The sequence below is a fragment of the Jaculus jaculus genome, chromosome 13, assembly GCF_020740685.1.
Source record: "Jaculus jaculus isolate mJacJac1 chromosome 13, mJacJac1.mat.Y.cur, whole genome shotgun sequence".
NCBI lineage: Eukaryota > Metazoa > Chordata > Mammalia > Rodentia > Dipodidae > Jaculus > Jaculus jaculus.
Genome location: NC_059114.1, coordinates 33,242,935 through 33,257,691, shown reverse-complemented (window position 1 = coordinate 33,257,691; position 14,757 = coordinate 33,242,935). Strand labels below are relative to the sequence as shown.

The 14,757-nt window shown below is 41.6% G+C and overlaps 1 protein-coding gene and 1 pseudogene across 1 annotated transcript; both read right to left on the bottom strand.

Moving 5' to 3' along the window:
- Positions 1-600: 600 nt before the first annotated feature.
- On the bottom strand, positions 601-1,037 carry LOC101616445 (annotated as a pseudogene).
- Positions 1,038-14,066: 13,029 nt separating this feature from the next.
- LOC123454232 (protein kish-A-like) lies at positions 14,067-14,499 on the bottom strand. The gene has a single exon (XM_045133008.1). The coding sequence runs from the start codon at positions 14,491-14,493 to the stop codon at positions 14,275-14,277; it is 219 nt and encodes a 72-aa protein (XP_044988943.1). The 5' UTR covers positions 14,494-14,499; the 3' UTR covers positions 14,067-14,274.
- Between the last annotated feature and the right edge of the window lie 258 nt (positions 14,500-14,757).

Below are 14,757 nucleotides of genomic sequence, written 5' to 3'. Positions count from 1 at the left end.
GAACTGTTTGAGTACCTGCCTCTCCTTTAATACTACTTAATGTATAAGCAGTTCATCTCTATCTTTAATGGTCCTTGAAAATAGATTAAGTGAAGCAATGAATTTCAAAATTTGTGCAGAGGAAACTAGTTAACAATTTGTTTCCAATAAGGCTAGTAGCAAAATGCCCAAGACAAAGTCAGTCCAAGCTAGTAGTAAACCCAATTTAGCAGGCTGAGTCCAGGCTGAAGTTAAGTAATTCTAGGTCCTATATTACTGTGCAAATCTATAATTTCCTGTGTAAAAGAGAGCGCTGGCAGCATCAAAGCCCTGCAATTAGAGAGTGAATACAGATTAGGTATTAAAATGCAAAGAAACTTTATGAAGAAATCTGAATGTCTTAATGATGGCGCCATAGTGATGGTGTCAAAATTCCCTTAATGAATCAGAAACCAAGACAATGGGCTAGTCAATAATGTTCTGAGTCAAAAGCCCAAATTTGAAGCAAGTGGTAAACACAGAAAAACAAAGAGGCATTTTCTACAATGATTCTATGCATGAGTTTCAAGTTTTATGTTAACATTCTATAACAGCAGTAGCCCCTCTGCAAGGAAAGGTCAGTCATGACTGCCCATCCCTTTTCAAAGCTTCCAGTCTCTGAAGTAGCGCATTTCCAAATGCGTCTCGGTACGCAGTGCTGAGCGTGTCCAACAAGGAGTAGACGGTTTCGTGATAGGGAGTCTGCAAGTGATCATCCACCTGGTCGAAAGCGTAATCTACCACCCTAAGCCCTGCTTCTGTGAGCTCCAGGCAGTATCTGCTCCTTTCCTTGTTTCCACGTTGATGTAGGCTATGTTCTCAGCACAGTGCAGGCTTTTCGAGACAAACATGTTGTTAACAGGAAAGAGAACACCGTTCACAACTGCTTCGGCTTCTAGCCTCATGTCCTTCATATCTGTTCCTTCAAACCCATTCAGCTCTGAGCTGTCTTCAAATCCTGACACACTGCTTAGCTCCACGGGATTATAGTCTATTTCCATTGTGCACGCCCAGCCCATCGTCGTCCTCTTCCTCCTCCCGTGGCGACAGGAACCGACCCGCGGCACCGCCCACCTCCGCCCTGCTCCGGGCCCACTCACCACCAGAAATCCCCATTCTTTATAATTTAAAAAATAATATTATGAGGGCTGGAGGGATGGCTTAGCAGTTAAAGCATTTGCTTGTAAAGCCAAAGGACCCAGGTTTGATACTCCAGGACCCACATTAGCCAGATGCACAAGGGGGTGCATGCATCTGGAATTCATTTGCAGTGGCCCTGGCTCACCTATTTTCTTTCTCTCTCTCTCTCTCTCTCTCTCTCTCTCTCTCTCTCTCTCTCTCTCTCTCTCTGCCTTCCTCTGTCTCTGTCAAATAAATAAATAAGAATAAAATATTAAAAAGATTATGAAACATTTGTTGCATGGGCTTTATTACTTAACCATGCATCTTAAAAATTCTTTTTATGTAAGTACACAGAGATTTACCTTGATTTTCTTGTTTGTTTGGCTTGATTTGATTTTATTCCTTGAGACAAGGCAGCCTAGCTGGTCTCAAATTCATGATCCTCTGGCCTCAGCTTCCTGAGTGCTGGGATGACAGATGTGCACTGCCGCACACCATGTTACCCCCGGTCTTTTGTTGTTATTTGTTTGTCTTTTGATTTTGGGGGCATTTTGAGGTAGGGGCTCACTGTAGCCCAGGCTGATCTGGAACTCCCTTTGTAGCCCCAGGCTGGCATCAAACTCACAGTGAACCTCTTAAGTCAGACTCCTGAGTGCTGGGATCAAAGGAATGCATCACCACTCCTAGTTACCCAGTTTTTTAAGTTTTTTAAGTTGCTGCATTTGGATCTCCATTGTAAATAGCGCTATAGTAAGTATCTTGACACCTAAATCTTTGGGCCCAAATGCAATCATTTGAGTAGGATTCACTTCTAGAAGGATGGTCAAAGAGTAAATTGCGATGTGGCGGTTCCATGCTCTGGCAGAGCCTGTGCGGCTGCGCAGTACTCCCACCGCAGTATGTAGGAAGCCCAGCTCACCATGTTCTTGCTGACACCAGACGTTTTTGGTCTTTACATTTTTTTTCCCAGGCTGAAGGAGAAAAAGCTTGCTTGCCTAGCAAGTGTGAGGCCCTAAACCATAAATCCCCAGCACTGCGCATGTGTACACACCCACACACACATGTGCACACACAAAATCTCCATGTTAATTTGCCAGTGTTTTAAATATTTACCTCCTGGATTTCTGATGAACATTTTTATGTGTTCGGTGTCCATTCTTCTATCCTTGGTTTATTCTTCTTTTTATATCCTTTATTGATTTGTTGGGACAATTTAAAATCTGTTAACCCTCTTGTACAAATGTTGAAAAAAATTTTTTTTGAGGTAGGGTCTTGCTCTAACCCAGGCTGTCCTGGAATTCACTATGTAGGTGTGGCCTTGAACTCACAGAGATCCTCCTACCCCTGCCTACAGTGCTGGGATTAAAGGTGTGTGCCACCATGCCCGACTTGAAAATATTTTTCACAAGGATGCCACTTCTCTTTTAATGTTCTTTAGTGTTACACAAAACTTTTTACTCTATGTGTGGTCAAATCTGTTGTATTTTCATCTCAGACTTCTGGGTTCATATCTTTCTTGGGGACACTGAACATGTATTGTTTACAAAGCATTTTCATTTCCATTTTCTCACCCAAGCCGGGGTCACAGAGATTCAGTAAAGTGAATAGATCAAGAAAGGGAAGATCAGGAGGGCCCATGGCTTATCTGGATCCCACAACTGCCTTGAGAAAACAGAAGCACAATCTCAGGCCCAGATAGGGGGTTGCTGCTCCAGCTAACTAGGTGACCTGGCCCATACCAGTCCCTGTACTCCTCAAAACTCCCAGGGAGTGCCCTGCATGATTTCTGCTATGGAAAGCTATAGCCTAGGCTCCCTTAGTGGGGGCAGATCTGCCCCTTTGGAGCACCACCTGTCTTGCTGCTGCACAGTGGCCCTCCAGCAGCTCTGTTTCCTGTCCAGAAGCAGTTTTGCCGAGACAAGGAGGCAAACTCTGGTTCCGCAGTCTGTGACGTTGGCCACCCTCCAGGGACAGGGAAGCACATCTGGTCTCCTTACCCTTATCACATTTCCAACAATATGTAGGCTCATTTTGATATTCATTTAGACAAGACTGCCATGTTTGGAGGAGAGCTCTAAGTGTGGTTGTGGAGGATGCAGGATGGCAAGTCACTGTGAAGGCTTCTTCCAGAACAGTGGTGTTAGCATTGGCCTGAGGAAAGGGTGGAGTCTGTCAAGCCAGAGGGATATACTGGAGAAGGGATAAATACCTTTAGGGCAGAATGGTGAGAACTGAGGCTCCCCTAAGCCCACGTACAAAGTCCTCTGACCTGGCTAGGCACTCAGGCTTAATCCCATAGTGCATGGGTTAACAGCCTACAGGACTCTAAAGGTGTGTGCTTCAAAACCCAACACAAAGACCCCAGTCTGAAAGTCACAGAGGCACCTGTTCAAGGGCAGATGCCAGGTCCAGCCAGGCCTGCTGGATTAAGTCTGAGACCACTGCCCTTGAAAGCTCCTGGCTGGCCTCAAGGGAACCCAAGGAGCCCAGACTTGCACGCAGTTTGTGTCTGGCCTTGGGCTAGGATGTGATTTTCACAAGGTTCCTCACCTCGGATGGCAGGAGCCCCTTTCTGACAGAGCATGTTTAAGTGGAGGAAGGCAAGGCTGGTAGAAGCCAGCTCATCAGGATCCATCTCTGACCCTGGGGACATGAGATGTTGCTTGTGCTGTCATTTCTGTCCACCCAGCTAATTCCCAGTGCTCCTCCAGGTGCTCTTCCTTCAGAAAGCCTCCTGCCCCCACCAGCTAGGCAGGAATCCATTTGGGGCCTGCTCCAATGGGAGAGCCCAGCACTTTCCATGTGCCTCAGGCCAGGTGCTTACTGTGCCCCAGGCAGTGTGTCCATTGCTCAGTTGTAGCCTTCTCACTGAATCCTCAACTCTATAGGCTGCTGAAGTATTACTCCTTTTTTGTTTGTTTGGTTTTTTTTTTTTTTTTTTTTTTTTTTTTTTTTTTTTTTTTTTTTTTTATTTTTTTTTTTTTTTTTTTTTTTTTAATTTTTATTAACATTTTCCATGATTATAAAATATATCCCATGGTAATTCCCTCCCTCCCCACCCCCACACTTTCCCGTTTGAAATTCCATTCTCAATCATATTACCTCCCCATTACAATCATTGTAATTACATATATACAATATCAACCTATTAAGTATCCTCCTCCCTTCCTTTCTCCACCCTTTATGTCTCCTTTTCAACTTACTGGCCTCTGCTACTAAGTATTTTCATTCTCACACAGAAGCCCAGTCATCTGTAGCTAGGATCCCCATATGAGGGAGAACATGTGGCGCTTGGCTTTCTGGGCCTGGGTTACCTGACTTAGTATAATAATTTCCAGGTCCATCCATTTTTCTGCAAATTTCATAACTTCATTTTTCTTTACCGCTGAGTAGAACTCCATTGTATAAATGTACCACATCTTCATTATCCACTCATCTGTTGAGGGACATCTAGGCTGGTTCCATTTCCCAGCTATTATAAATTGAGCAGCAATAAACATGGTTGAGCATGTACTTCTAAGGAAATGAGATGAGTCCTTTGGATATATGCCTAGGAGTGCTATAGCTGGGTCATATGGTAGATCAATCTCTAGCTGCTTTAGGAACCTCCACACTGTTTTCCACAATGGCTGGACCAGATTGCATTCCCACCAGCAGTGCAGAAGGGTTCCTTTTTTTCCACATCCCCGCCAACATTTATGATCATTTGTTTTCATGATGGTGGCCAATCTGACAGGAGTGAGATGGAATCTCAATGTAGTTTTAATCTGCATTTCCCTGATGACTAGTGACGTAGAACATTTTTTTAGGTGCTTATATGCCATTCGTATTTCTTCCTTTGAGAACTCTCTATTTAGCTCCTTAGCCCATTTTTTGATTGGCCTGTTTGATTCCTTATTAGTTAACTTTTTGAGTTCTTTGTATATCCTAGATATTAATCCTTTATCAGATATATAGCTGGCGAAGATTTTTTCCCATTCTGTAGGTTGCCTCTTTGCTTTTTTCACTGTGTCCTTTGCGGTGCAAAATCTTTGTAATTTCATTAGGTCCCAGTGGTTAATCTGTGGTTTTATTGCCTGAGCAATTGGGGTTGTATTTAGAAAGTCTTTGCCAAGACCAATATGTTGGAGGGTTTCCCCTACTTTTTCCTCTAGGAGTTTCAAAGTTTCCGGTCTGATGTTAAGGTCTTTAATCCATTTGGACTTAATTCTTGTGCATGGCGAGAGAGAAGAATCTATTTTCATCCTTCTGCAGATATTTATCCAGTTTTCAAAACACCATTTGTTGAAGAGGCTGTCTCTTCTCCAATGAGTATTTTTGGCATTTTTATCGAATATCAGGTGGCTATAGCTACTTGGGCTTACATCTGGGTCCTCTATTCTGTTCCACTGATCTACATGTCTGTTTTTGTGCCAGTACCATGCTGTTTTTGTTACTATGGCTCTGTAGTATAGGTTAAAATCAGGTATGGTGATACCACCAGCCTCTTTTTTGTTGCTCAGTATTATTTTAGATATTCGAGGTTTTTTATGATTCCAAATGAATTTTTGGATTGTTTTTTCTATTTCCATGAAGAAAGCCTTTGGAATTTTGATAGGGATTGCATTAAATGTGTAGATTGCTTTAGGTAAGATTGCCATTTTCACGATATTGATTCTCCCAAGCCAGGAACAAGGGATGTTTCTCCACTTTCTAGTGTCTTCTGCAATTTCTCGCTTGAGTGTCTTAAAGTTCTCATTGTATAGATTCTTTACTTCCTTAGTTAGGTTTATTCCAAGGTATTTTATTTTTTTTGATGCAATTGTGAATGGGAGTGATTCTCTGATTTCATCCTCTGTGTGTTTGTTGTTAGCATATATGAAGGCTACTGATTTCTGTGTATTTATTTTGTATCCTGCTACATTGCTGTAGGTTTTGATTAGCTCTAACAGCTTGCTAGTAGAGTCTTTAGGGTCCTTTATGTATAGAATCATGTCATCTGCAAATAGTGATAACTTGATTTCTTCCTTTCCAATTTGTATCCCTTTTATGTGTGTCTCTTGCCTTATTGCTATGGCTAAGACTTCCAAAACTATATTAAATAGAAGTGGAGACAGTGGACACCCTTGTCTTGTTCCTGATTTTAGTGGAAAAGCTTCCAGTTTTTCCCCATTTAGTAATATGTTGGCTGTAGGCTTGTCATAAATAGCCTTTATTATATTGAGATATGTTCCTTCTATTCCCAGTCTCTGTAGGACTTTTATCATGAAGGGATGTTGGATTTTGTCAAATGCTTTCTCTGCATCTAATGAGATGATCATGTGATTTTTGTCCTTCAACCCATTTATGTAATGTATTACATTTATAGATTTGCGTATGTTGAACCATCCCTGCATCTCTGGGATAAAGCCTACTTGGTCAGGGTGAATGATCTTTTTGATATACTCTTGTATTCTGTTTGCCAATATTTTGTTGAGAATTTTTGCATCTATGTTCATGAGGGAGATTGGTCTGTAATTTTCTTTTTTTGTTCTATCTTTGCCTGGTTTTGGTATCAGGGTGATGCTGGCCTCATAGAAGGAGTTTGGTAGGATTCCTTCTTTTTCTATTTCCTGGAAAAGCTTAAGAAGCAATGGTGTTAGCTCTTCCTTAAAAGTCTGGTAAAATTCAGCAGTGAATCCATCCGGGCCTGGGCTTTTTTTAGTTGGGAGATTATTGATAACTGCTCGGATCTCCATGTTTGTTATAGGTCTATTTAAGTGATTAATCTCATTTTGATTTAATTTAGGTAGGTCATATAGATCAAGGAAATCATCCATTTCTTTCAGATTTTCATACTTTGTGGAGTATATGCTTTTATAGTATGTCCCTATAATTTTTTGAATTTCTCTGGAATCTGTTGTGATGTTACCTTGTTCATCTCTGATTTTATTAATTTGTGTCTCTTCTCTCTTTCTTTTGGTCAGATTTGCTAAGGGTTTATCAATCTTGTTTATCCTTTCAAAGAACCAACTCTTTGTTTCATTAATTCTTTGGATTGTTCTTTTTGTTTCTATTTCATTAATTTCTGCCCTAATCTTTATTATTTCTTCCCGTCTACTACTTTTTGGTTTGCCTTGTTCTTCTTTTTCCAAGGCTTTAAGGCGAAGCATTAGGTCGTTTACTTGCGACCTTTCTAATTTCTTAATATAGGCATTTAAGGCTATAAATTTACCTCTTAGAACTGCCTTCATTGTGTCCCAGAGATTTTGGTATGTTGTGTTCTGATTATCATTTGACTCTATAAATTTTTTGATTTCCTTTTTGATTTCTTCATTGACCCACTCATCATTTAGTAGTGTATTGTTTAGCTTCCATGTTTTTGTGTATGCTCTATAGCCTTTCTTGCTACTGATTTGTAGTTTAATTCCATTGTGGTCAGATAGAATGCAAGGAATTATTTCAATTTTCCTGAATTTGTTAAGATTTGCTTTGTGTCCTAATATATGGTCTATTTTAGAGAATGTTCCATGTGCTGCTGAAAAGAATGTATATTCTGCAGCCTTTGGATGAAATGTCCTGTATATATCTGTTAGGTCCATATCTTCTATGACCTCATTTAGTCCAGATGCCTCTCTGTTTATTCTTTCCCTGGATGACCTGTCAATTGATGAGAGTGGGGTGTTAAAGTCACCCACCACCACCGTGTTTGGTGTTATCTGTGACCTTAGTTCTAATAGTGTTTGTTTGACGAATTTGGGAGCCCCCATGTTAGGTGCATATATGTTTAGGATTGTAATGTCCTCCTGTTGGAGTGTGCCCTTAATCAATATAAAGTGACCTTCCTTATCTTTTTTGACTAACTTCGGACTAAAGTCCACCCTGTCTGATATTAGGATAGCAACCCCTGCTTGTTTTCTAGGCCCATTTGCTTGAAACACCGTCTTCCAACCTTTCACCCTAAGATAATGTCTATCCTTTGTAGAAAGGTGAGTTTCTTGAAGACAACAAATTGTAGGATCCTGCTTTTTAACCCAGTCTGCAAATCTATGTCTTTTCGTTGGGGCATTGAGACCGTTGATATTAAGAGATATTATTGAAAGGTGTGTATTTATGTTTGCCATTTGTGTGTGTGTGTGTGTGTTACTTGTTCTACCTGTGCTCTCTTCTGTTAACTGGTATTTGAGTATGGCTGGTTTTTTCTAGGTTCCTTATATGTGTGCTTTTCCTTTTGTTCAGCATGGAGGATTCTATCAAGTATTTTCTGTAGAGCTGGTTTTGTCTTCAGATATTCCTTTAACCTGCTTTTGTCATGGAATGTCTTTATTTCTCCATCTATTTGGATGGATAACTTTGCAGGATAAAGTAACCTTGGTTGACAGTTGTTATCTTTCAGAACTTGGAATATATCACTCCAGGCCCTTCTGGCTTTAAAAGTTTGTGTTGAATAATCTGCTGTAATCCTGATGGGCTTGCTTTTGTAGGTAACTTGATTTTTCTCTCTAACTGCTTTCAATATTTTTTCTTTGGTTTGTGTGTTTGGAAGTTTGAGTATAATGTGGCGAGGAGAGTTTCTTTCTGGGTTTTGTCTGGCTGGGGTTCTAAAGGCTTCCTGTATCTGTATTGGCACCTCTTTCCCAATTTGGGGAAAATTTTCCTCTATGATTTTGTTGAAGATGCCTACTATGCCTCTGGAGTGGAATTCTTCTCCTTCTACTATGCCCTGAATTCTTATATTGGATCTTTTCATAGTGTCCCGAATATCTTGAAATTCCCACTCGTACTTTTCTATAAGTTTGTCTTTCTCTTTGTTGGACTGCATTAGGTCTGCCACCTGATCTTCTAGCTTAGATATTCTGTCCTCTCCCTCATCCATCCTACTGGTGAGATTTTCTACAGAGTTTTTTATTTCATTAACTGTGTTCTTCATTGCTAATAATTCTGACTGGTTTTTCTTTATTATTTCTATTTCTCTATTTATGTCTTGTATTGCCTTCTTTATTTCATTAAATTGGTGTCCTGCCTCTTCTTTGATTCCTTTGATTTCCTCTTTGATTTCCTCTTTGATTTCTTCTTTGGTTGTATTCATGTGTTCTTTGACCTCTTTGAACATATTTATAATTATTCTTTTGAACTCTTTCTCAGGCATTTCCTCTAACTCTTTCTCACTGGAGGACATTTCTGATGCATTAATACTTTTAGGTGGATTTATATCGTCTTGCTTTTTAGTGTTTCTTGTGTTATAATGTATATATTTTTGCATCTTGGATTAAGTTAATACTTGGATTTTCTAGCTAGCTGTGTATTCTTAGCTGTATCAATTGATTTGGTGTAAAATATTTTCAGGGTAGGACCTTAAGGTATTAGGTGTGGCTCTTAAGACTCTCAGAGTATCTACAAAGATGTTCTTAGGGGTTGAGTTTCCCTGATATAGGAGTATTCAAGCAGGCTGAGTGGAATAATATACTGGTAGATTCTAAAATTTAGCTAAACACTGTACCCATTCCATCAACAACAGCCCCGAGTATGTATGCAAGAGTAGTTATTATAATGACCAGATCCTCTATCAACAAAGAGGTTTAGATTTCTGGTCTGTTGAGGTATCCAAGTCAGCTTGTGATCAGGTGAGACCCTTCCCTGGTACAATCCCAGTTACCTTGGGTGATTGTGGTCTCAGTCAAGTTGCTGCCTGGGTCGTCGGGCTGCTGTTCTGATTTCTGGAGCTGGGCACTTGCTTTTCCTACGGGGCAAACTGAGCCGCTGCCGTCTCTGCAGCTGTTGTAGGTGCCTCCGCCGGGGCCCCCACCGCTGCTGAAGCTGCCGTTGTCGTGTCCACCGCTGCTGCTCACCCCGAAGCCGCTGCTGTCCTGGGTCCGCTGCTGCTAGGGCCACTGGTACCGGTGCTGGAGCCGCTGAAGTTGCTGCCAAATTCTGCTCCTGCTTGGGTCCCGCCGTCAGCCCAAGTTGGCGTGGCCGGGTCCCGGGCCGCTGCTGTGTTCGCTGGAGCTGGGTTCAGGAGGCAGGGGAGGGGAGGGAGCCGCGGCTGTTCTGGTTGTATCGTGTGCTTTTACCTCGCGGTCTGCTCCTCCCTCCGTTGCTCGCTGCCGCTCTCCCCTCACGTTTCCCGAGTTGCGGAGAGCGCGGTGTGAGGGGAAAATCCCACACCTGGCTTGTCCTGCGGCTCGAGTCGAGAGACCGGCGGTTTTCTGCCGCTCCGCGGTTGCGGCGGGTAGCTGAGCCGCCCCGGAGCCGCTGTTCCCGGCTGTGCAGGCTCTGGATGCTCTATAACTCTTCCACTTCTCCGCTGCCGCCTCAACTTCCTATACACCTCACTTTTTAGTAAAAGTGTGTATTTTGCTGAGTTTATTTTGGTCTTTCCCCCCCCAGGCTGTTTCGGCGTGGTACCTACGCCGCCATCTTAACCGGAAGTCCCCCTTGTTTGGTTTTTTTGAGGTAGGGTCTTACTCTAGCCCAGGATGACCTGGAATTCACTATGGAGTCTCAGGGTGGCCTCGAATTCACAGTGATCCTCCTACCTCTGCCTCCCAAGTGCTGGGATTAATGGCGTGCGCCACCATGCCCAACTATATTGCTCCTTTTAATTAATTAATTTATTTTGGTTTTTCAAGGTAGGGTATTGCTTTAGCCTAGGCTGGCCTGGAATTCAGTATATAGTCTCAGGATGGCTACAAACTTAAGGTGATCCTCCAAATGCTAGGATTAAAGGTGTGTGCCACCACGCCTGGCTACTATTGCTATGTTATTGAAAAGAAAACTGAGGGCTGGGGAGATTGACCAGTCAGTAAAGTGCTTGCCTACAAGCATGAGAACCTGAGTTTCATCCCTAGAACCCACGTAAAAGCTGGGCTTAATGCATGCTTGTAACCCCAGTACTGGGGAGGCAGGGACAAGAAGATCCCTGGGATTCTTTGCCAGATGCTTCAGTCAACAGTTCAAAAATAAAAGAAAATGAAGGCTCAGAGAAGTGAAATCACTTTCTGAAGATTATGTAGCAGATGAGGTCATTTCTTCTTTCTGTGCTTGCTAGTGTACCTGATCATTAAGATCCACCATCTTTAGATGTATAAAAAAATGACTGAGTCAACGAGTACATGTACCCTAAAATCTCATGAGCAGAAGGTGATCTGCCATCCTGGAAATTGGCTCTAGAGGCCTAACATTTTCCAAGGGGTGCTTATGTACCAAGCACTATGTCCTACTCTTTGCTTTATTATCTCACTTAATCCTCTCAAACCATGAGGCTGGCTCTAGGTCTATGAATTAACCCTATTTTGTGGATGAGGTGACCACAGATCAAGGAGGTTGGGTTTCTTCCCAAAGTTCCAGCAGCAGCTATGTTAATGATGGACATACAGCGAAGGAAAGACCTTGAGTCTTTCCAGAAGTGAGTGTCTGGACACAAGTAGATGTACCCTGGCCTCAGTGGGTAATCCTGGGTGAGGATGATGCTGCTAGAATGACAGGCAGGGATCCCAGGTTAATGTCACCCTTCCTGTGGCAGAGGAACTCAGAGTAGGGTTTGCATGTGAGCCTGAAGATTAGGAAATCCTGACTTAAGTCTGTGGGTCATGACACACTTCTGCATAAGCTGAGACCTGGCCTTCATCTCCCAATCTGGCTTGGGAACTCTCCAGACCCTATGTTAGGACTGCCTAGTCCTCACATACTCTCTCAAATCCAGAGGCTTCCCATCATAGAGTGGGAACCCTGGGCCAGGAGCGAGGTATCATGGTAGCTTGTCAGCCTGTCCTGCATCAGCCCAAGACCAGAGAGGGTTGAACACACCTTCCTCTAGGGATGCAGCACAGTGGGTTCAGTTCCCGGATGTACAATGAGGATGATGGAGCATTTCTTCCTACCTTCTTTTTTTATTTTTTGGCACAGTTACAAAAAATGTTCTATTTAGAAGACATGGGTGCTGGGAAAACTGGATATATATCTGTAGAAGGATGAAAATATATTCTTCTCTCTCGCCATGCACAAGAATTTAGTCCAAATGGATTAAAGACTTTAACATCAGACCTGAAACTCTGAAACTGCTAGAGGAAAAAGGAGGGGAAACCCTTCAACGTATTGGTCTTGACAAAGACTTTCTGAATACAACCCCAATTGCTCAGGCAATAAAACCACAGATTAATCACTGGGGCCTCATGAAATTACAAAGATTTTGCACTGCAAAGGACACAGTGAAAAAAGCAAAGAGGCAACCTACAGAATGGGAAAAAATCTTCGCCAGCTATCTATCTGATAGAGGATTAATATCTAGGATATACAAAGAACTCAAAAAGTTAAATAATAAGGAAGCAAACAAGCCAATCAAAAATTGGGCTATGGAGCTAAATAGAGCATTCTCAAAGGAAGAAATATGAATGGCATATAAGCATCTAAAAAAATGTTCTAAGTCACTAGTCATCAGGGAAATGCAGATTAAAACTACATTGAGATTCCATCTCACTCCTGTCAGATTGGCAACCATCATGAAAACAAATGATCATAAATGTTGGCGGGGATGTGGGAAAAGAGGAGCCCTTCTACACTGCTGGTGGGAATGCAATCTGGTCCACCATTGTGGAAATCAGTGTGGAGGTTCCTAAAACAGCTAAAGATTGATCTACCATATGACTCAGCTATAGCACTCCTAGGCATATATCCGAAGGACTCATCTCATTTCCTTAGAAGTACGTGCTCAAGCATGTTTATTGCTGTTCAATTTATAATAACTGGGAAATGGAACTAGCCTAGAGGTCCCACAACTGATGTGTGGATAATGAAGATGTGGCACATTTATACAATGGAGTTATACTCAGCGGTAAAGAAAAATGAAGTTATGAAATTTGCAGAAAAATGGATGGACCTGGAAAGGATTATACTAAGTGAGGTAACCCAGGCCCAGAAAGCCAAGCGCCACATGTTCTCTCTCATATGTGGATCCTAGCTACAGATGATTAGGCTTCTATGTGAGAAGGAAAATACTTAGTAGCAGAGGCCAGTAAGTTAAAAAGGAGACATAAAGGGAAGAGAAAGGAAGGGAGGAGGGTACTTAATAGGTTGATATTGTATATATGTAAGTACAATGATTGAGATGGGGAGGTAATATGATGGAGAATGGAATTTCAAAGGGGAAAGTGTCGGAGGGGGGAGCGAAGGAATTACCGTGGGATTTTTTTTTTATAATCATGGAAAATGTTAATAAGAATTAAAAATAAAAGAAAAAGAAAGATAGAAAAGAGAAGAAAAAAAAAGAAGATATGGCATTGTAAGGAAAAAAAATATTTAGAATCATCATTCTAAAATTGTTCAATTTTCCTTTTTTTTTTTTAAAAAACATTGTCTTTTTCAAAGAATGACAGGTAGCTGGTCACACATGAATCCTGTATCCATACCTGACTGGAAGCCTCACACTTATGTTAAGTTTGAACATTTTATCACCTCTACTTGTAAGTTATCCCATTTATATTAGTGCTTAAGAACTTCATAGGCTTGTTTTAAACATTTTTTTGGGTTTTTTGAGATAGGGTCTCACTCTAGCCCAGGATAACCTGGAACTCATTCTGTAGATCTAAGCTGTCCTTAAATTCATGCTGATCCTACAACCTCAGCCTCCTAAGTACTGAGATTAAAGGCATATGCTACCATGCCTGGTTTGTTTTAAATATTTTAAAAACTTGAAATAAACTGCAGAATTTCCTAAGAGTAGAGGTATTCTGGTTAAGGATAAAAGTATGGTCAGGTGAAAAGCAAAATCAAAAATACAAATGCAAACCACAACAGGAAAAATAATTTTTCTCCATAGCCATTATGTAGAGATGTGTCATTTCCAAGTCCCAGTGGAAGGAATGGAGTCACTTCCCAATTCTGTTGCTACAATGTACCTGTAAGCTGCCTTACTTCAAAACAGAAGCACATTTGCAGAATGTTGTACTGAGCAACAGCGCTGAAGGTAATTGTTACAGGCTCTCAAACTCTGTATTAAATGGTTGCATCTTAACTATTTATACAGATCATTGGTCCAATAACATGAAAATAGAGAACAGCATCTGGAAAGTTATCCCATGTGCAGAGATAAAAGGGTTAACCATTCTTCCCAGTATTTCTGAAGGCAAGTCCTTGTTTATAGTGAAATATGATGGAAATTCAAGTGTTACTTTTTCCAGGCTACTGCATGAAAAGGATGCTGAAGGCCATCACTACACAGCACACTGTGACATATGGACTTTTTCGTTCACCAATTCTGGCACATTTCCAAAATATTCCCAACAATCCAGTCTTATTTCTGTCCAAGACGCTGGGTGTCAAGGACCGGATGTAAGCACAGGTACATATAAGCAGCAAGATGACGGTCAGCAGACTCTGGAAATTGAAAATGGCAGACATAGTGATGCTGGCTGAGCTCCAGCCACATCACCCTTCCGGGCCCACGGTGGAAGGCCATGTGGCCTATCTTCTTTTTTAAAAAAAATAAAATTTACTTATTTGAGAGAGTGAGAGAGGATGGGAGAGAAACAAGAAAAGGCAGATAGAGAATGGGCATGCAAGGGCCTCCAGCCACTGCAAATTAACTCCAGATGCATGTACCATCTTGTGCATCTAGCTTACATGGGTACTGGAGAATTGAACCTGGGTCCTTAGGTTTCACAA